The following is a 24,383-nucleotide window of genomic DNA, read 5'->3' on the forward strand; positions in this document are numbered from 1 at the left end:
CCACTGGACAGCGGAATGTTAATTAAAATTACAAGATCAGATGTAAAAAAATTATAACAGCATATAAAAACAGATTCGTCAAATTTATGTAGATGGATTCTTTTATTTGACGTAGGAAAAAATCTTGACATCAATCTGGAACTCTTAAGATAAAGAGATTTTCGAATACAGCTGGAGTCATGTTGAAAGTCGAAACAAATAACGAATGTATAGAATATAACAATAATTAGGCAATCGACCGTGAACTATAAATGTCACATTAATTCGATTCACTAAAACAAATACAAAATTACAACCACTTCCCTGTCAGATTACAGAACATATACTCGAGCAAATCAGGAAAGTGGTTAAGTACGATATTTTACGATGGCTGGCAAAACTTTAAAATTTTAGTATCAGCAAAAAAATAAAATTTTATGTAACGGTATACAAATTTTAAATATAAATGTAACGCGTGCTAAAAATACAGAGAATATGAATGCTTTATAAAATATACGTATATCTCAGAAAAAATGTTTATCCTATATATGTGCGCGTAAGATAAAATTTATACCGCAACTCATAACAACTATTTTTTATAGCGCGTACGAAATACGGCTGCATAAAAAAGTCTCTTTAGTGTCAGTTCCTCGAAATGTCGGTGTGTTCGCTTTCGATATGCGCTGGATAATAACGTTGAGCTTTTAATATATCATACTGATATCTGATACTGCTATCGGTGTTTTTCTTTCAATGTTTCACTCCTACGCGGTATCTCTCTACGCTCTCCTCGGCACGTATTCCCGCGTTTCCCGGGTCTCCATCGATTTTGCGCTTAATTTAAATAAACGTATCTCTAGCGTAGTAACCGGTGAGATGACGTGCGTTGATAAATAGCCCTACGGCATCGCCGCCGACTATCATCAAGTTTCGCAACTTCCTGTGATAATCTGATGAAATTGCGAGCAAAATACTTTAATTACAAAAGATACATAGGCGCTACCGCTTCTCTCAAAACTTGTTTCGAAAAGTTTAGACTGTTCGGACTCAGATATGACGAATGGCGAAACTCGCGGAATAGTTTCGGAATCGATAGGATTCCCGAGATTTCCTTGACGAGGGGAGATACAACCGGTAAACTACCATTGTTGTGTGTTAAGTACCGAGGAAAGATGCATTAATCACTCGAGAAGTTCCATTGCCTTGAGCAACGAGAGAAATTAAAGAAATGTTTTGAAATCAACTTCCTTGACACTAATTAGCCTCATCTCGTGTGACCTCGAGCGCATAGAATGTGTCAAAGTCCCAAATTCCTCATCAATTATAGATTTATCGAAAAATTTCAAATCTATATACTTGATTAATGAAAGTTAGTGAAAGAATCTATTAATTACTATATCTTATAAAATAAAAATAATGTAATTATTTTATACCGATACCGAAAATATTTCTCGGAACTTTGTTATGTAAATTGATAACTGCGTCACGGATTCAAAAACAAATAAAAATTTTTCATCAACATTTGTTTTAAACGAGCCAAGTAACTCCACATTCGAACAAAACGTGAAATCGCTCATACAAGTTGTCGGTAAGAAGGATCGCATGCGCATCGTGCCGCGATAATATCAGCGAGTACAGTTATTATCTATGTTACAGATATGGCAAATGATAAGAGATAAACATCTCAAGAAACATAAATTATTCACTAATCGGCTTCGCAATTAATCTCATCATTTTGGCGCAAGGTGCGGCCGGTAGCTAGTCACGACTGCGGAAATTGAGTCCACGTCTGCCACGGTAACGGCTGTAAAACGCAATTACGACCTTTGGCATTGGGCGGCAAGTTGTCGCTATCCTAGCACTCTGTTTCTCGTTTCCTGTGCAGTCTACCGAAGAGGTGGACATCATTTTAGGCGCGTGTGCGCCAGGTAAATGAACTCGGAAATGTGTCTAGCGTGCGTGCAAATTTTAGCACATACAACGAGAAATATCACGATGCAATCGAGAAGAATAATTATAATCGAAAATACGATAAAATTTGTGATTTATTTAGAAAGCAAAGTTGTTATATAAAATGCAAAACGACGATTTCTTTACAAAATAACTAAAGAAATCCGTAATTCAATGTATAAAAGATTAGTATTCGAGCAAAGCCGATAAACGATAAATTATGATAGACAACAAAATATAAGTACAAAAAAGAACTCTCAATCACTTACCATTCTCCGGAAACGACGTTGACCGTATAACGGGCAGCAATATCCCTTTCTGCACCAATTCATCTCTGCTGGCACGTACCGAGATTTTTCTCTCCAGCGCTGTTAACAAAAACAACGAAAACGCGAGCGTCATTAAACTGTTCGCTCTGTTATCTGTAACGCAGTTATAAACGGCGTAATTATTTTCACAGTGCAGCATCATATGTGATAAACGTTTAAAACAATTTTGCTATAATAATTTAATATTCGTTCATGCATAATGCAAATATTTTACAGTTACAAATGTAAATATAATATTCATTATTTTAAAATGCAAAACTTATTTATGCTATATCAATGCCGATTATGAAAATAATGCAATACAAAACCCGCATTGCATTAAATTCTTTATGTTAAAATTATTCATTAAATTCTTTTTATTAAAATGCGTATTCCAATCAAATTAACATAAATTTAAAAAAATTAAATTAAATGTAATTGATGAAGCACATTATTATACTTACATAACGAAGCGGCTTCAAATTTATCCGATTTCTTTTTCCGCTTCCATTTCCAGGGTTTGAAGAGTCTACCGAGGGCCGAAAATTTGCTTTTTCTTTCCAAGGGCGGTGTTCTCGCACCCGAACCCAAACTATTTGTCCGCAGAGCAGCACCATTTTGCTTTTTCGCTGTAACGGAAAGAGAAATAATCGTTAAATTACGCTTAACAATTTTTCACTTATATCATCACTATTACGTGTAACAAATTATATTTCTAGTAAATCAAAATTATGTTAAGTTATTCGTCTAATATGTAACTTAAACGAAACGTCAAGTAACTCACATGTAATATCATCCTTTAACAAGATTGTTCTTATCAAATCATTAAAATTTATCGTTCCTTGCAAGATAGTTTGCAAATATTTTGTTTACTGGATCATAATTAATTTTACATAAATACTTAGCTAACAATAAGTAAAAGTGACTTGATTATTCGCATACGATATGACGAAATATTATCAATGGCAATGTAATATAAGTTTATCCACTTGGGATATGTTATCCGAATTTTCCGCTTTTCCAGTAAAACGAACATACGCAGTTCCCTATGTTATCCACGTTTACCGACCAAGGGAGTTTTTTATCAACCCCTTATCGGCATTTGTAAGGGTTGAAAGCGACTAAACGACCATCGATCCATTGCACAATTTATTAAACGTGAGAAGGCTACGTTTTATTTTATTAAAATTTGTCATGCTATCGTTCAAAAATCAAAACACAAAAATTTTAAAGAGTTTAAAAAATTTTCTCAAAATAAAAAGCTATGTGAAATTTCTCGCGTGGAAAATATTGCAAGTAAATAAATAAAATAACATTTTTTTTATAAATAAGATACATTTGCAAATTATAAATTACATTTCTCTAAAAATCATTATCGTAAACACTATTATTCCTACAATAATAAATTCATGAAACAATCCAAGACATGAAAAATTTGACTAAAATATATTTTTTGCATAACAAATGGCTTTAAAATTACTATGTGCATTTTTCGCAGAAATAAATGTTTTTTCGCATTTTTCTCTCTCGTCCTATATTAAATCGACAATATAAATTTTTCATAATGTCGCGTAAATTATATATGTAAACATCATTAAAATGAATAAATTCGGTATGTGATTAATTTACTAATGTATAAAATATATAAAATGTGTACCGAGCAAAATAAACTTCGACATACACATATTTAAACGATCTATATAATTATTAAATAAACAATGACTTTACGTAATCCATTAACGTTTCTTCTCGAATATTAGATATATGATCAATATACAAATATGAAACAAGAAATATTAAAAACAATGGCAAGAGCTGAATTTATTCAATTTTTATACTTTATGCGTTTATTTGTACTCTGACAATGAAAGAAAATAATATCAAACATCATTAATAAATTTTCCAGCACAGCGGAAAAAAAGAAAACCACTTTTATTTCATTTTCTCATTCGCTTCATCTATTTTCTGAATGATTTCAATGCCAACCGGCAGCATAACTCGTGTCAGTATAAAATCAATATTCGACAACGTAACGCCGCAGATAATTTAACGGATTTTTTATTGTGTTGCCCTGAAACTCAATTACACCGCAGTAAAAGCGAAATGTCATAGCAAATTTGATTGATAAAGAAAAAAGGTTTATTGACGTCAAAATCGTAAAGTAATTACCCGTATCTGATACATGTTTACAAAATAAATATTATAGCAAATTCAAATGCTAACAAAAAAACAAATGCAATATGCGTATCAAATAAATCTATTGACATTTCATGTGCGCAATAAATAATGTACTAAAATATTAGAAAATATCTAAAAGAAAAACAAGTCAAAATAAAATAAAATCTAATGAACCTATTCACTTATGATGTATTAAGATTCACGTAAGATAAAAATGTTGAAAACAATTTCTTCAATTACTTTTAGCTACAATGAAATTAATTGTACTATAACAATAAATAATTATTTGTTATAAAAAAACAAAATTATTGCGCAAAAACAAGAAAGAATACATTGAATTAAAGTTAACAAAATTAGCTGAGCAAAACTTTAGACGCTAGAGATTTGTCGAAGCAAGCCATTTGTCTTGTTTCCGACTCTATCTCCTTCCGACTCTATTCTTATTGCATTGCTAGTCTTGCTAGAAAAAAAAGTTCGTTTTAAGAGATCGTTCTCTGAACACGGCTTTTCAACCAACACTTATCGACCATCTACGACCTTCGGTTGCAATGCCTTTAGTACATAATGCAGTACAATAGTCACTGCCCTCTCGTGTTGAGAAATACTGCTCTGTGCAAGCATAATCGTGACAAACACGGAAACTACACACAGAACAAATCTGCACAATCCACCAAAACATAAACAAAACATGACAATCGCAGATAAGTAAGACGAGTTTCACATTACGAGTTGCAAGTAATCACGAATAAGTGCTGTATTCGACACAAAGGAAAAATTTTGTACAAAATTGTGATTAAACTATAATCGCGAAGTACATGCACATTGATATATAAGAGAAAAAGACTGACAAAATTTGACAATTTCGTCCAGCACCAGCTTTCCTCCATATCATACAGAACAGCCGCGAGCAAACTTTTCCTATGACACTCTTGTCGCTCAGAATTCCACGAATTTTACCTTTATTCACGAAGCAGCTGTGAGTCTACTACGAGATGAAAGGAAGACAAAGTGATTGGCGATACTCTACTGACCGCATATCTGTGTCTGACAACAATATACTTTAAATTCGTCTAATTAACTTTTTTTTCATACTATACGTTATATACAGACATTTGTGTCTAGTATTAAATAAAACACTTTAGCGCGAAATTTTTATTACGGACATCGATTAACCCCATCAATGTTTTCGAGAGATAATGAAAAACAATTTTAAAGAAACTATAACGATATAAATTGCCATTTATGTTGATATAACTGAAATCCATTCCATCGTGCGTTCTCGCTCGCATGACATAAACGTATCAGCGACTTTATAAGTTTGAACGCACGAAAAGAAACAATATTAAAATTCACGATAGAAATTGAATTTCTCAGTTATTTCGGGTAGACACTTGCTTGTGGTGTTGTTGTCCAAAATAAATCTTCGTTATTTCCGCAAGAACAGAAAATTACTGTCAGGACTGTTGGCCAAAAAATGCAATGCGTTGCATTAACTAGTAGATAAAATGTGTCTGACAAATCAAGAATAAAACTAATTGTAAGAACAAATTTGAATTAATATGACATCTAGACAGCATTCATAAGATAGAACATTAAAAACAGAATAAGAAAAACCAATTCAATTTCATATAATGTACTTACAGATTACATAAAAAAATAATTATTACGTGAAGTGTAAAATCTATGATACTACTATACCACTTTTTTACACGACGCACTTAAAAATCCATATCATAGAAAAACATCAAGAGATTTGAACAACAATCTAAAGAAATAACACTATGCTTGAGCCATGAAGAAATGCCGAAAATTAAAAGACGAAGATAGTAAGACTTTATTCATATCCGCCAAGAAATGTAAAGCAAGTAAAAACAGAAAAAATCTTCTTCAAAAAAGAAAAAAGAAGAAATTACGTTAATAATAACGTTCTCATTAATAATATTATGAATTAATTTTCATCTCAAATTCAATTGCAAATTATAAATCGTCTCAAGCGAGCTTAATTTTACGGAAACTAATCTCACATATCTATGCTTAGTTAAACGACAGTTTTAAAATTAATTATTTACGGCAGTATTAAACATAGCGGACTCAACATGCGCGCGCGAAAAGTACTTGAATTCAACTTGTAACAATTTTTCTGACTGAAAGGCGATGTATTCAAAAAACAATCCGCGCATAGAACAAAATTTGAAAAATATCGACTTGTATCACTCTTCTTGCAAGTGGGCGCTATTATTACTAATATTATTATAATAATAATTGTTGCTCTTTTACATAACAAGCACACAGAAAATCAGATATTAGCCGAGAAAACTTTAACGATTATAGACTTAAATAATTATAAATACTTGATAAAGCAGGTGACATGTATAATTATTAAAATGTACATTTCATAAATATTGTATGTACAATCATGATTAATATTAATTTAAGATAACATATATGTTTTATATTATAAAATATAAAATATAATTTTTTTGCGCACGCGCGTGTGTATATGTAATTATAAATTTTAAATGTTTAACGTGTAAATCGCGATTTTACGAAGAAAGCAATCGCGTTATTCAATTTTGTTCTGTTGGATTACAGCGAGAGTGGCCTAATACCAGGCCGAAAAGTTTGTAAACATTTCTCATAATATATACACCGTACTATTCGCACTCGGACGTTGCGTTGAATCGTTCAGTCCGTTTTCAACTTAGTGAGTTACTAGCGCTCTGTCGTAAAAGACGAAGACAATGTCTATATCACGGGATACTAAAAAAGACCGTAGCGAGTTTTTGCAACATTTCCAAGTAAAGAAGAATTTCAGAGCAGTATGTAAATTGTGTTTGTCAAACAGAAAAAACATGAGTTACGTTGATACATCGAACATAAATAAGCATTTAAAAAAAAAACATCCTAATGTAAAACTACAAGAACATTGGATATGGAAACATTTCGAAAAAATTACCGATTCAGAAGCTAAATGCAAAATGCGGAAATGCGACTGGAGCTCGACGATACACAAAACAACGTACCATAATCTAAAATATCATTTATCAACGCGACACAATATATCGCCACCAAAGAAAGACAATAAGCAATATAGCTTGGTGTGGAAATATGTTGAACAGTATAATAAATTTAGTGTAAAATGTAGAGACTGTGAAAAACAAATGAAAAAGAAGATTATACAACTTTCTCTTACACAAGACGTATTCGGACACCTTATAGATAAACATGGAAAGACTTCGGCAATAGTACAAGAACGAAACGATATATCTAAACCATCAACAAGTGCACAAAAGTAAAAAAAAAAGAATAGCGAGTTTTATTAATATTTATATATTACAAAATTTTATTTTCTTTAAAAAACAATTAATGCGCTCTTACATATATATATATGTATATGTATATATATTGTATATATAATGTGCACACTCTACTCCAGACAATCAGCATTTGTATTTAATAAATATTTTCAAAATTATTATAGATTTATCCAGAATAGACTTTGACAACGGATCTGCAAGTAGCCAGCCAGGAATAACAATAGTTTTGATTCAACGATTAGTGACTTAAATAATTCGAAATCTCTGAAAAAATCCTATGTGGAAGAATATTGAATTGATTAATGATTTTCATGTGCGATGTAAGAAGTGTTCTAACACTAAGATTCAAAAGTTTACCGTCTCAATCTACATAAAAAGCACGAAGAAACAGTACAAAGACTTGGGCAACAATGCAAGAAACAAACGGTATATCGGAGCCATCCACAAGAACACAAAATTAAAGAAACGACGACGGACAGCTTTATTATGTTGTTTTAAATTTTAATTTTTAAAATTGTTGTTTAAAATTTTAATTTCTTTGAATCGCGTTAAATATTTTTAATACATATTTTAATATTTTCATAGGTTTATTCAGAATAGATTTAGACAATAACGTTCTACGTTCAAATAGCACAGCCAAAAATAACAATATTTTTGGCTTTAATGGCTTAAATAATTTGGAATAACTGAAAACAATTCGTATTTCAAAAAAATTGTATTTCTGACATGTCTAATTATTCTATAATTTGATTTTATTTAACATATATCAATTTTACCGACAAAGCATTTTCTGTAAACATGTAATTTCATAACTATCTCCCAATCAATACTGATATTTCACATCCATTTTAATTTGTTATGTTTTTATACTTATCTCCGTTATATTTTACGAGTGTTGTATTTTCAATTTATTATATAATTTAGGTAGAGATAATCTCTTCTAAAAACATATGATGTATTTAGAGATATCTAAATATATTATATATATTAATTTTAAACGTTTTTATTTGTTTAATACACAATGTATTAATTATAACATAGTGCAACTGATACACTTTCATAAAGAGAATGGAATTTTAAAAGAAATTGAATAATTAAATAATTTCTTTCAAAATTGAATAGAAATTAAATAGAAATAATTTATTTATTTAATTTCTATTCAATCTAAAATAGAAATGTACTGTAATATTCGATTAATTTTCATATTTTTTCTCTTTCTTGTTAATCTTATATTAAATTAGATAATCAAAAGCGACTAATGTTTGATATGTACAAAATATGTAAATTATACGTAACAAAGAGGTATTTTCATTATTGTTACTTTGCTCACAAAGGTTAAAATTCGTAAAATTGATTTTGAATTAATTTTGGTCTAACACTATTATAATTTGTACTTAAATATAAGCAATAAATTTAATAAGAATTTTTAGAAACAATTACGCACTCTCTGAAAATAATATTACGTACGCAATACATTATACGCATAGTTAAATAAGGGCTTACAAAATTTCTGAAACAATTAAAAAATAGTCTCATTATGTTCTCTAATTTGTGAATTCGCATAATGCAAATTGTGTTAAAAAAATTTCTTGTACTTATATAGCTATTATACAAATCGATATGAGAAATATATAAACTTCTAAATATATATAATTTTATCTGCCTACATTTCCAATCTAATTACATTTACAATTATTATACTATAATCAAGAGACACGGTAGTGTCTCGCGCCAAGTTCACGCGCAGCGCAAGACCGAACGTGTATCTTTACGCGAGCCCGAAGAGCCCAGAGAACCGAGATTATCGGAACTCAATAATGCCTGGGCCGATTGATAATGGTCTCAATCAATAGCGCATACCCAAAATATATAATAAAAGTATGCTTGTTTTTGCTCTACGTGCTTTATAAATAAATATATAAAAGTCCAAAGTCGAAATGTCAAAAATATTATCTCAATTTCTAGGATGTACAATCAACATTTTTCACACTAGATGGCTATAGTGATGTTAGTAGTTGGGTTTGTGTTGGTGGCGCTATAGGAAATAGCCGCGCATACCAAATAACCTTACAGAAGATGTGTCAAAAGAATAATATTGAATTCGGCCACTCGCACTACATTGCACTGGTGCACACTCAAGGCTACTTACTGTTCAGCAGTTTTTTGTGTTCATCAGAGTAGTGTTCATCAGAGTAGTGTAGTGCAGTGTAGTGCGAGTGATCAAATTCAATATAAATGTATTAAGTAAAATAAGTGTATATAGGTTATAAATATTGTGTTTTAATTTTACCATACATTCTGTCAAAAAGCTTTAGTGTATGATCTGTCTAAAATAAATAAAATTAAATATCTCAAAGTTTAATATTTCAATTCTACGTATCCTAAATTAGTTCCAACAATATTTATAATTTCTAGTCAATTTTATATATAAAAAAAATATAGCATAAGTCACTTTTTGTGATTATCCTAAATTAGTTCCAATATTTATAATTTCCAGTCAATTTTATATCCATAGAAAATTGGAAACAAAAATTATAAACATAAACTCGACAAGAAATCTTGTAATACACAAAATTAAAATTGACCAGAAATTATAAATATTGTTGGAAATAATTTAGGATACATAGAACAGAAATATTAAGCTTTGATATTTAATTTTATTTATTTTAGACAAATCATACACTAAAGTTTCTAAACAATGGTCTTATAAAACATAGTGATGATTGGTATGATTGTATAAATTAATTTTACAATACATTCTGTCAAAAAAGCACATCATTCGAAACTTTAGTGTATGATTTGTCCAAAATAAATAAAATTAAATATCTCAAAGTTTAATATTTCTGTTCTATGTATTTTAAATTAGTTCCAACAATATTTATAATTTCCAGTCAATTTTATATTTTATATATAAAATTTATTTTATATATAAAAAAATATAGCATAAAATACTTTTTGTAGTTATCCTAAATTAGTTCTAATATTTATGATTTCCAGTCAATTTTATGTCCATAGAAAATAAAAAACAAAAATTATAAACAAACTCAATTATAAACAAACTCGACAAGAAATCTTGTAATACACAAAATAAAATTGACTGAAAATTATAAATATTGTTGGAACTAATTTAGGATACATAGAACAGAAATATTAAACTTTGACATTTAATTTTATTTATTTTAGATAAATCATACTAAAATCTTGAAACGTGTGCTTTCTTGACTGATTAAAATTGACTGGAAATTATAAATATTGTTGGAATTAATTTAGGATACATAGAACAGAAATATTAAACTTTGGTGTTTAATTTTATTTATTTTAGACAAATCATACAAAATTTCTGAAACGTGTGCTTTTTTGATAGATCCTAGTTTCAACGTTTATAATTTTCAGTCAATTTTATCAGAATCAAAACAAAACAGTATTGTTTTACTTTTCAAAAAATTGTCGTACCTATATATTAAATCAAAAAAAGCTGTCGTATATATATTACAAAAAAAGAAATGATATCTATCAAAAAATTACCTTTTTTAAAAAAAGGTAAAAAAAAAGGCGCCAAGTACACGCTCTTGTCACAACTAAAATAAAACCATATTGTTTTATCTTTTAAAAAAATTGTCGTATATATTAAAAATCTGTCATAGATATTAAAACCTTTCAAAAAAAACTTGTATATAGTAAAATTTTTAAAAAAGCTATTATATATACTTTCTACAAAAAAATATGATATCAGGAAATGGCACCAAGTGGGACTAAAGAACTATGAAAAAAGTTGTACACTATTTCTATAAAACTCTTCTATAAAACTCTTGTACATAAAGCTGTCGTATATATAATTAACTATATTATATACTATATATATTATAAAAAAATAAATACATAAATAGGAAAACAAAAAATTAAAATTAAGGCTCCTGGTCCCGTAGCCGTGAACTCCGCGTTGACAGTGGCGACATAATTGTGGTAGGAATAAAAACCTAGTCGAATTTACCTAGTCGATTTATTGTATAAGTAAATAATGTAACAGTTTGACCTAATCAATTGATACGATAAAAGTAAATTACTGAATAACATACAAAATGCTAATTTATAATTCAAAAATTTGTTTACAAAAAAATAAACGCGATAAATACAGAATATATATAGCTTAGTACCGTTACCGACATGTCCATATGACAGAAATTCTCATGCAGCGTCTTAGGTGGAGAATCGATGAACTATTAGACGTGAAAAAATGACATGTTGACTACCCAATTTATTCTTGCGTGCCATTTCGTTAATATTCGTTAAATGTTAGTGCTGTGATATGTGACGTGTTCATGAAACCTGTAAAATTATCCGAAAACTAAGATTAGCAGGGAAAGCCCAACGTAGAAGGAGTATTTTCTACTCATACAGACAGCTGTCAACCGTGTGTTTTCTCGCATAATTAGGCTTCGCTTCACGGTTGATTTAACGATCGTTTATAACCTGTCAAGAAAAAAGCATAGTTTTCGGACGATTTTACAGGTGTCTTAAAGCGATCTAGAGTGTTACTTTGTTAAATTATCATTTTATTTAGAAATGACACGCAAGAATTCTCGGCGTGTCATTTCTCGCTTCTGACGTCACGAATCTAATATGGCTGCGGTGACTACCCAGGAGCCTTAAAAAATTTTTTAAAAATATTTAAAAAATAAAAATATTTAATTAAAAAATAAAAAAATATAAAAAATTTAATCAAAATAAAAAGATATTTATTAAAAAACGCAAAAAAACTTGGCGCTACTACAGTAAGCTACATGTTAATTTCATTGCTTTATAATACTTTGTGGTGTAGCAGCGCCAAGTTTTTTTGCGTTTTTTAATAAATATCTTTTTATTTTGATTAAATTTTTTATATTTTTTCATTTTTTAATTAAATATTTTTATTTTTTAAATATTTTTAAAAAATTTTTTAATTTTAATTTTTTGTTTTCCTATTTATGTATTTATTTTTTTATAATATATATAGTATATAATATAGTTAATTATATATACGACAGCTTTATGTACAAGAGTTTTATAGAAGAGTTTTATAGAAATAGTGTACAACTTTTTTCATAGTTCTTTAGTCCCACTTGGTGCCATTTCCTGATATCATATTTTTTTGTAGAAAGTATATATAATAGCTTTTTTAAATATTACTATATACAAGTTTTTTTTGAAAGGTTTTAATATCTATGACAGATTTTTAATATATACGACAATTTTTTTAAAAGATAAAACAATATGGTTTTATCTTAGTTGTGACAAGAGCGTGTACTTGGCGCCTTTTTTTACCTTTTTTTAAAAATATATTATTACATTTACGATTACTATAATAATGCATATATAGAAATATATAAAAACTAATAAAATGCAAAAAGGATTAAAACGCATGGCATCACAATACAATTTTTAACATTTTACGCATTAATCGTAAAAATATAGTCATGTATTAATTAATCCTATTCCAGATATCAATGTAAAGATTAAATTGATCAATTTACCTACTCGATTGTTTTCTTTATTCCATAACGCGTTCCTCGACAGATTGCCGAGTTATTATTGATGTGGCGTTATGTACCGGTTTCGGAGGGAGAAAGATAATTGCAATGTGCTGCATTATATAAGACACATATTAATGCAAGTTGTGGCATCAACAAACAAAAATGATGCAACCAAATTGTCGTTTCTTTCTTGTTTCATTTAATTATAAATTTTCTATGTTTTCTACAATTTTCTTATCCTGTTTCTATTGTGTTATTTGACTAAATCAGACGATAAAAGATTATCTTCAAAATTAAGAACTTTTGCGATTAATAACTTTAACTTAATAACCTAAAAAATATTTATATTTTTTGCTCAACTTAGTTTTGTTATACATTTTTATGCAAGATAATGTTTCGGAAAGAGATATAAAATACAAAAAATAGTAGTGTGGAGAAAAAAATATTCTTGATTGTTGATCTCTATCAGTGGAACGTAATTCATATGTGACATGTCCGCGAAGATACTGACAAAATGTGAGACAAAATTAAAAAGAAAATACGCGAACCGACAAACGAGACATACGAAAACGAATACATTACCTTTACGGGTAATAAGTATCGTAAGAAGAATTTTATTGCAACTGTGTTTCGCAGATAAATACATTCTGCATTCTTCAAGAATTGTAGAAACTAATGGATGTATTTGTTATTTAATAAATGTTAATAAAATGTATTATATCTTCAAATTTAGTAACAACAAAATTACTAAAAATTTATTGTTACTATTTATACTATTTATGTTTCAGTAAATAAATTCATCACAAATTGACTATTTTATTTTACCGAAAATTTGCGCCATCAATGCAATCAATTTTATTAACTCTCACAATCTACTAAAAAAAGAAACAACCTGAACTATCGCTGAAGAGAGGAGAGTTATTCCATAATACAGTCATTATTGTAGTCGTAAACAATCCATGACGACCTGTTTGTATTGTCACCCGCTCTATGGTGCATAATGCAATACCCTTCCTATATATTCCGGAAAGAAGGGTGCGGAGATAATGGCGAGGGTGTGATGTGGCAGAAAGAAAGTGCGTTGCGCGCGGTGGAATTCTGTCAAACGGCAATTCTGAGGAACCCTCGTGGGGAATAATGGCCGATAACGTGCGGTAGGGCAGTTGCGCGGATGTAAGGTAGAAGCGACCGATTACAGCTGCCTTAAGCATCCCTCGGGGACACTCTTGTGACTCTCGTAACGTCTTGGAGAGCCAACCGCTCTCGAGCAGAACGACTTTCCGCCGCGGGTGAGTCGAAGTCGCTTAAATGACGATCGCTTAATTAGCCGCTCGAGCGTTAATCCCTCGCGGCAGTCGGGAAGTTACGACAAAGTAAGCATCGGAGCTAAGGAGTGGCTCTCCGGTCGGAATGACACGCGTGATAAATCGAGGAAGAAGAGACATTGCGCTAGGTTATGGAAAACCCAGCTCGAAGAAGCGAGGATGGATCCATTAAGTGATAACTGAAGTGTTTATGACAGATACGTGAGAGAAATACAAAAGCAAAGCTTGCTACCGCATGCTTTCTACAATTTTTTAAAGTTTAAATATCTTTCACCCTAGTAATTTCAAAAGCATTTCCCAATCTTATCATGAAATTCAATTGAAAATATTAAATGCTATTTCAGCTGTACATTTTTATCCAATATGTATGATGACAAAACTGCATTCCTAAGTAATCAGTCGGAATTCTAGTTTAATTGATAAACGATGAGTTCCGCTTTATCTCTTGCAGGCTTTTCTGTTAATCTCAGGAAAGGAAGGAAAAGAGTATATATACCCGGTTGGCCCCGATGCCGAAGTAGAATAATTGACGCCACAAAGCACTTCCGCTGTTCCGGCGGACCTATTCACGCGCGTCGAAAACTGGCGGGAGTTGTTGCACCACGTCTACCGTCTGCAGACAATGGCAATATTAACGCAATAGACCGTATTCGCCATTGTTCGGGATCGTGCGGCGTCTTAGACAACGATCATTTCACTCTTGTTACAATAAAAAAAAAAAAGATGAGAACGATTGATCGCGACACAAGATCTCCTAATCGGCGCAAAATACAGCAGTATTAATGTTTGAAAATATCTTTCTAATAAAATGGAAATATCATTCGGATACTCTTTGCATTATAAATTGAAAATTAAAATCCTGTTAGAAAAATTTTTAAAGCTTATAACTATAAATGGATAATTTAATAATTCGTTTAAGTTCGCATTGCAAAATCCTCAAACTTTATCTGATTAATCTTGACAACAAAGTACACACACATTAAACTAACTCTAGGTCGTAAATAATAAGCTATTCACAAGTTATTACACAAGAATGTCTGACATTACACCAACAATGTCAAACTAGAATTTTATAGTTCTCCGTTTAAAGCAATTTATTTCCAAGCGTAACAGATGGATATCGCCGCATGGATGCTTGCGATGATTTAATCGATGGTGGAGATTGTGTAAAATGGGTTGAACGAGATTTGTAAAGTTGGCACTCAAAAATGCGAATTTTTATAAAACTTATGCGGCGTTTAACTGTCTACAATATGATCATATTTGTTCTGACATAAACATTTTTGTCCACTTTTCAAAGAAAAGTTATACACAAACAAAAACAATTTAAAAAAATGCATTTAGATGCTTGTGACAAAATTTTATCCAATTTTTTGTTTTACAAAAATTCGCATTTTGAGGCGCCAGCTTCACAGCTTTAACGAAAGCCATGTGAATGGATATTCAGCCTGGATTTCCGACGAGCTACGGTCGCTAGTCATCGTTATAGCGTAAGCCGCACGACAAATTGTGCAAAATACGTGTATATTAGACGCGCCCGTAACAATAGCTTCAATAAACTTCGTAATCTATCCATTCAACTAAAATTATATTCATTAAAAATTATTGTCTATATTATTTGTAATATGTTAATATTATTTAAGAACAATTTTGGTAAAAAGTATTGTAATAAATTGAAATTCTGATACAATTTATTTGAATAACTAAGAATCACAACTGTAAATTTAACAATAGAGGTATCGTTGCATGTTTCAATATTATTTTAAATTGTGCTTTTTATCTATCCATCCACGTAGTTCACGCGATATATTATAACTTAGTTCACGGATCACGAATACAAGTTAATGGCACAAAACCGCCTACGCCCATAAAATACACGGATTCAGCCATAATCGCTACCTTTCACCATAACAAAGCAAGTACGATGAAAGACAGGCGCTAATAGCGATCCTTCTGGACGCAAAAAACTCAATACGAAATTCACACGCTGGTGAACCGTTGGCGCATACAAAGAAAGGAATGATTACTTTATTATTTTATATACTTTACTTATACCCTCATGCACTCAATTATTGTTATCAGTATAATAATTCGAGGAGAAAAGCAAATGCAATGTATCGTCTAATCGAATCACGGCATCGACCGAACAAATGAACTCGAATGCCGGTCGAATCGCAGCAATGTGTCGTCACTTGACCAAGCTATTGCTTCGATGCAACAGGCGCACCCGAACAACAATAGACACGCGTCATTGTCGAGAGATCTTGAACCGTGCCGAACAATTCCGCAATCGACTGACATGAATCTGACTAAACTGAGAAATAAGAGAATTCCTTAAATCATGACTCAAGTCGAGAAAAGATTACATCAACAAACTTTTTCCTAGCTGTTTTAAGACTTTTTGGCTAATAAATAAATGAGAAAAATAAATAAGCTCTGCCATCGCACACGTAATTCATAAATAAATAGAAAGATTTAACCATTAAAATCTTTAATATAATTTTCGACAACATTCCCGATTATTTCTATCTTTTATCAATTATACGCTGGCAAATAAAAGTCAAAAGTCGCGTGCATTTGAGGCAAAAGTATGTGATTTGGATTATTACACAACACGACGCATCGCGTCGTACGTTGGGCGTAGACGAGGAATTGCCACAGTCACATTAGCGTTATTACGTCATAATGAATACCCGCGTACATTGCGCGAGAGATGCACGAAGATACGTGTTGCGCCGTCGCAGTGACGCTGTGAAAGATACCAGCCGATTTGTACTCAGCGTCGAGTAAGAATGTAAGACCACACGTTTTACGATATCGCTGTTACAGTGACTTAGCTGCTTGCGTCACATCATAAATCATCGCTAACTGAATAATAAAGACCTGCGCGCACGTCTTCCTTCCCGACTCGCGACACGACAGGCGGCGGACCGAGAACGGGCGGAAAAGTGCACAGATAAAATAAGGGTTGCAGCAGTTAGGGCACGTTGCCCTGGGCACGATGGTGGCGACGACAGCGGCAGCAGCATCCCCCGACGTCAAGGGATGCTAGGGTGTTGCCATGGAGACGCCACTTTGTTTTCCGTTCTCCAATTACCTGGCCGCTGGTTGTCAACTTGAAACCCCGGATACGTTTCTACCGTACTGACCAAAGCTCGCAAAGGTGTGTCCGAACATAATCATTTGTGCGTCAATTTACAATGTACTTCGTTAGGCAGCATACGAGTGTTAAAGCACAATTTATTGTTTTCTGTCCTGTTTTCATTATTCTAGCATGTTCTGTAAAAATATGCTTTTTATAAACGGTATCTGATACTTTTTTTCAAAACAGAATATTTTATAAATAATAAAAAATTTAATTGTAAGCTATAAGAAATCGTAATTTTTTTAAAATTATTAATTACACGTTTCACTCGAAAAGTTGTAGTTATTTTATTAAACTCATTTTTATTGTGCTAAAAATAATAATTTTAATCAATACGAAAACTATGGTTGCATTTTAGCCAATCTACGTCGCTGTAATATTTCGTATTTCAAGTTGCAATAATGAATTAAAATAACCACCAAAATATTAATGGCCTCGTTCGCGTGATGAAGATGCAATGTTCTACAAACAGAACAACAGAATTCATGAGATACCGCGCAGTGTCACATTTAATTGTTGTTAAATCAATGAATACGCTGGTTTCGCAATTCATTATTAATCACGAACGCGTAAAAGCCAGATATGCGCGGACGGCTCGTGCGACAAAATCGTTAACAATAAGTTTGAAGCCGTGCTCGTACAGAATTTCATACCACAAAGCATCGGAGAGACCATAAAGGCATGCTCACCGTCTGTTAGCTCACCCTATCAGAGTCCTTTCGGGCTGAGAGAAGATTACGGAGCGAAGGTTTTGGATCTCTATTTAGTACCTTTCCACAAAGGGGTAAATGCTCATTAATCCGTAATAGCATCTATCATCTACGCGCCCTTTCGAGAATATCCTTCTAAAAATCTTACGACTTTAATGATGTCATTAGCAATAACGTAAATTAACGTTGCATTCACGAGTCGACGTTTGCAAGATTAATAAAATAATTAATAAAAATTATTAACTATGTCTTAAAATTCTGTAAATTTTGAATTATAAATCACTGAAAATAAAGCGATTTGCATAAATACAAGTAAACTTTAAACTATTAAGTGACAAATTATCAAATGACAAAAACTATTAATAGATAACTAATTACTCAATTAACTTCTTTTATTCTTTAGACAAAGAGAGAGGAGTCAATATCACATCGGCGCAATTTCATCTCTCGCGGTTTCAATTTTGTCGAAGTCCATTTAGTCTTCAACCATTTGTTTTATTAAGCTCTATGACAATAGTTCGACAGACGCTTGGAAACTTTAATTAGCCGCGTTTGACATCAAAGTCAATTAGAAGTAGTAAGACAAAAGTCATCCGACTGTGATTCGGCGCGAATGAGAAGATAGAAGGCAAGGTAAAGGCGGATCCTTTCTCTATCGCGGAAGCGACGGTTCCTTCGATTACCGTTCCGAGATTTCGTACAAGACCGAGGATGAGGCCGCCGTGGATTGAAATGCAATTACTGAGATTCCTCTCTTGGAGATGAAACCGAGAATAGAGCGCAGAATGCGTTCGCTGCTAACCGCGGCCGTTCTGAAATTGTAGCAATTTCGGGCACGGTAATTGGCGCGCGTGCCCGACCGTCGCCACCCACTCGGTCAAGACGGTTGGCTTTAATTACTTATATAAAAGATCGCAAGAATCGTGATTGATGAGTTAGATTAGCTAGGAATTAGAAATTTTGCGTAAACCGTAAGACATTCAAATCACGTCACGTACTAACGACGCGATCTACATAAAACGCAAACCTGCCGCGCGTTATTTCTTAAGCTATGCATGCTGAATATTCAAACGTTTCCATAAAATAATAATCATATACGCATAATTTCTGGACATGCAAATTTCTGCGTACATTGCAACGCGAAGAATTTAACTAAAACACGGGCATCAACCCAGGCCAATCTAAAAACAGCCGTGGTTGTGCCATCCGCAAGCAGGATAGTAGAGAAGTGGATCAGGCTTCCTGTAATTATTGGAATCTAGTTACGCGTCGATCGGATCTAAAATTGACTTCGAGGCGAGGATCAACGAGATATCTCTCTGTTCCCCTTTAAATGGATTTTCCCAGAGCAAAATAAAAGAAACGCACGCAATAAATATCGTCGAAACGTCAACTGTCTGCATTTCCAGTCCATTCTTCATTTCGTGTCCATTCAATTTGAGATTCCTGTGCGGCGAACGCTTATTCTCAGCGGTTATTTTAAATGTCAACGAGTTTGCAGCGTGTAGATTGATATGCAAATTATAAAATAAATGAATCATTGCTTGTTTGATATATTAAATTCAAAATTATCGGTAAAAGAGAAATAATTTATTCTATCTCGAAAAATTAACGATACTAATCAAATATTTTTTATCTTTCAATATACTATTTATCAGCAAGTAAAAGTGATTAGACGACATTTTCATTGACGGAACTTTTCATTAATAAAACCAATACATTTAAATTTAAGACACGAAAAACTGTTCAATTGCATGCATATTTTTCATCATATTTGGAGATAATCAAGATATCATTAATTTCACAAATAACAAATTTACGAGAAATTTGAAAATATCACAATAGTACAAAACTCGATGATATTAAGAAACAGCATCGTCATGGCGACAAAAAATACTCCCGACATTGTTCAAATACTTTCATAAGTTCGTTCTAATTTCGTTAAATCGCGAGATAAAAGGAGTTTTCACAGAGCAATGGCCGTGCACGACGAATGCGCGAATAAAAAGCCTCAGAAGCGCCGACACCCATCCACTGGCCGTCTCTCGTTCGTTCTCTATATAACACGAAAAAGCTGAGCGCACGTAAAGCCCTACAAGCTGTTTATATTGCGTTCTGCGCTTGAAGCAAAAGCTTATATCTCGTCGGAAAGCGATTAAATCGTAACTTTGAACATGTCGTGAGCCAATATAATCCTTATTCTTTCAACGTTTTCGCAACTCGTCAACGGAATTCATTGTTACTGCAATCGTGTCTGAGAATTTTATAATAAAACACGAGTGAATAATAATAATTCGAGCTGTCACTTGCATTTTATACTTTTCCACATTAATCGAAATAAAAACCATTTGAAAACTATTTGCTGCAATACCTATTTGTTAAAGATAAATATCATGGAAGAAAATATGTGAATTGTGAAACTGAATTGCTTCTATGACAAAACTGTAACTTATCACACGCATATTGTAAAAGGTTTTCCTTGTGAAGTGAAAATATAGCGCCATTATTTCCACTTTGTAATGTTAACTTACTACCGTTATAAATTATTCTTTTACCAACGACAAAATTGTCAAGAATGTCCAGCAATAAGTAATATCATAGAATAATCATTCGTGAAATTCTATAAACATGTCAGCTTGGAAATTTTTGATTAGAAATCAAAAATTTATACAGGATTTAATTCTCTCATGTAGCAATAAATCTAATTCAACAAACGACGATATTTAACTTATCTCTTGTAGTAAACTGCAAAAATACAGCTGTCTATAAAGAATCGCAATAATCATCACTAGTGCTAATGCTTGTAATAAAGGAATTGATGAAATTTGGCAGAGATATATGTTCATCTATCATGTTCCTACTACATTCCCGTAACACTTGCCAAATGTAACGTTGCCAACAATGTATATGAATTTATTCGCTACAATGTTATGCTCCATAAAATTTCCTTCAACAAATCGTTGAAAAAATCGAAATTTCTTCCGTTAAATCGATGAAATAATAATGAAAAATTATCGCTATGCACATATTAACTGTTTTATTTACGATGCTGAGTGAAGCAATTATAGTATTCCTGCCATGATGAAACAATACGCATATAACAATGCCGTTTCTTTTCCAAAGACAATCCAACCATTGTTTGATTCTAATAAAAATGCAAATATTTGCCTTGACGATGAATCAAGGTTTTCAATTTTGTATGCGAAAGAATGAGGACGACGGCTCGTGTTATTTTCGGCCCACTTGTGCCAAACAAGCCAGTCTTACGAATCTATATCAACGTGAGTCACTGATGATCATTAAATTAACGGAGAAGAAACGGTCTTTATTCAAATAAGATGTTTTGGCAGTGCTCAAGCTATAAATTCGTTCAGATTGACCTATGCATCTTCGTCTACTTTCCGTTTGAAAAAAACTTAATAAACGAAGATGAAAGCTCATTCTTATTATTATTTAAAAAAAATAATTTATATCCTCTTTTAGAAAATACAGACAGACCGCCTCAGAATTTGAAAAATTGCAGAAAATCAAATAATCAAGTGTCTTCTCGTAAAAAAACAAGATCGTTTTAAATTAACTTGTTCTTTGTAAGCTTAAAAATGTTCATGTTATCTTCGATGTTTCACAAATCAATAAATAAAAGTTCCGTGACATTCGAGACATTCGATATAACAAAAAGTCTGCTTTTCAAAAATATCACTACAGATTCATTATTCTTAATTTAACATGAAAAGCGAGTTGTCTAAAGGAGTTACGTCGATGAAGGCAAATAGTTCTGTAAACCGCACGCATTATTTGTCGCATCGCATAAGCTAGCGCTCTAACGAGCAGTTTACTCTCCCGTGTCGAGTGCGACGACACCGCAGAGACGACTGGACTCTCTGTTCTGCGGCCGCTTGCTCTCTACTCGTCAGACCGCTTAATAAAGCCGCTCGCTCACATGTGAACGCTGCCGTACGACTGGCACCGTTATTCGCCTCCTCGTGGGATTACACACCGCTATACAGTATATTACTGCACCGCCGGTAAATGCGTTTACGTTACTGTGTACAGTGCGTGGCAGCATGCTGCAATATACTTGCGTGGGGTCACGCGAGTTTTCCCCGCACGTGGTCGTAGGGTCGCGCGTATTTGTACACAGAAACAGTATCCGTAATCGAGACGATTCGGTGAAAAAACGGCATGCAACTGCAGTGACCATATCTCTTTTATATGCAACTAGGACAATATGAAATACAACGGAAGTGTTTACAATGCTTGACAAAAGGATAACAAAGTGGGACTGTCTATTATTCTTTGCGCATGTCACATCGTGTAGTTTTCGTATAAATATTGCTAAAATAAACAGATGGCTAGAAAAAATTAATAAAAAAAATAATTGAAGAAAATATGCCCAGCAATAATTTTCCGAACATTTTTCGATGGTTTAATGCCAGAAAAGTTGTAAAAGCAATTTCGATATGAATTAAAGAAAATTTTACAAAAAAATAGAAATATAGGATACACAAAAAAGACTAAAAGAAGCGTCTCAGAAACATACAAACAACATTTGTAGAGTACAGTATTAACAGTATTTTGATTTAAAATATTTAACAGTATTTCGACTTAAAATATTGAGATCTCTCAAATTGATTTGAACGTAATTTTTAGACCAAAAATATTTTACAGTCCAAATTAATGCCACTTCATATAGAGAGAACTGTACTTCTTTATGATACAAAATATAATATTCTTATGTGTTATTCCAAATAAAAGCGACTTCACTGTTGGAATTTATTCATAAAGTATGAACATACAGTAATATGACATTGTATGCAGTTAAATAAGAGTTGCAGACTGTCGCGAATTCTAAAATGGGAAAGATGAATTACTGCCATTTCTACAGCGCACTTCGCAGACTGTTGCGTGTGTACACATATTAATAGGATCGCGTATACCATAAATAAGCGCAAGCTTCCGGTTTAATGTGCTCGCGAAAAGTTAAACGAAGCGTTCGAGAAAAGCTCTTTTTATCACATCCGGGAATACAGTATGATGTAAAAAGATACACACACATACACATGTTTAATATTAATCTTCCTTTAACTTGACCGCGTTGCTGTACACAAACGCGCTCTATTAGAGTATTTCACATACTTTTGACGGTAAATCGATACTTTGGTTTAATTAAATAATGAAACAAAAATATTGAAAAATATAAAATAATATTTGTTAATATATTTTTCAATAACCATACAAAATTTGTTTCGCGGTAAATCGATTAAGCTTTAATCATAAAAGAGTCAAATGTTTTACGAAGTTGCTCTAATTATAACAACGGCCTGTGACCTTCTTCACTACAATTATAAACGATATTTGCAGCACAAAAGAGAGTTTCGCCTTTGAAGTTGCAATATGCGATTCTCGAGATTTTTTACGTACTTTGCGACTTTTTTTTATTCTTATCCTCTTTCACATATATACAATATGCAATATGTGTGTGCAAATAATAAAAATAAAAATTCTACAAAAAATAATTTAAAAAGCAATACTATGCAGCTTAAGTTAATCGAAAAATCTTGCTGTTTTAAACACAATTTGCGAAATTTGCAAGGCACTCTGTGTGTGAAATTATCACTCTCATATATCAGACAGACGTATTTCATCACGTATTGTGATGAATCCGATAAAAACAAAAATATGACAGCTGTTATCGAACAGCTTGAAAATTACAGCTTGTTTACAGTTACAGCGCTCTCGTGCGAACTACTTTCGCTCTCTTTTCTGATGCATTTCGCTGTGACGTAAAAACTCGTTACCAAAATTGCCGTCGCTCAAAGGAACAAGATTCGATTTTCTGATATGCTCGAGGCAATAACATGAAGAGAATGTTCCATAATGAACTTTCTACTCAACCGCGCGATATGTCAATGATCAAAACTGACATTCAACATTTAAATCTTTCAAAACAAAATATAAGAT

The 24,383-nt window shown here is 32.2% G+C and overlaps 1 protein-coding gene across 20 annotated transcripts in view; it reads right to left on the minus strand.

The window, feature by feature from the left end:
- Nucleotides 1–24,383, minus strand: part of LOC105670030 (phosphatase and actin regulator 2) — a 324,201-nt gene that overhangs the window by 174,088 nt on the left and 125,730 nt on the right. For all 20 annotated transcript variants that reach the window (XR_010887957.1, XR_010887956.1, XM_067347510.1 and 17 more), the window contains 2 exons: nt 2,702–2,866; nt 2,199–2,297 (listed from right to left, as the gene is read on the minus strand). Coding sequence is in view for 18 of the 20 variants with exons in the window: in XM_067347510.1 (XP_067203611.1) it covers nt 2,199–2,297; nt 2,702–2,866 (264 nt within the window). In the remaining 2 variants the exon portion in view is untranslated. The remainder of the gene's footprint in view (nt 1–2,198; nt 2,298–2,701; nt 2,867–24,383) is intronic.

This window comes from Linepithema humile, chromosome 1 (assembly GCF_040581485.1).
Source record: "Linepithema humile isolate Giens D197 chromosome 1, Lhum_UNIL_v1.0, whole genome shotgun sequence".
NCBI lineage: Eukaryota > Metazoa > Arthropoda > Insecta > Hymenoptera > Formicidae > Linepithema > Linepithema humile.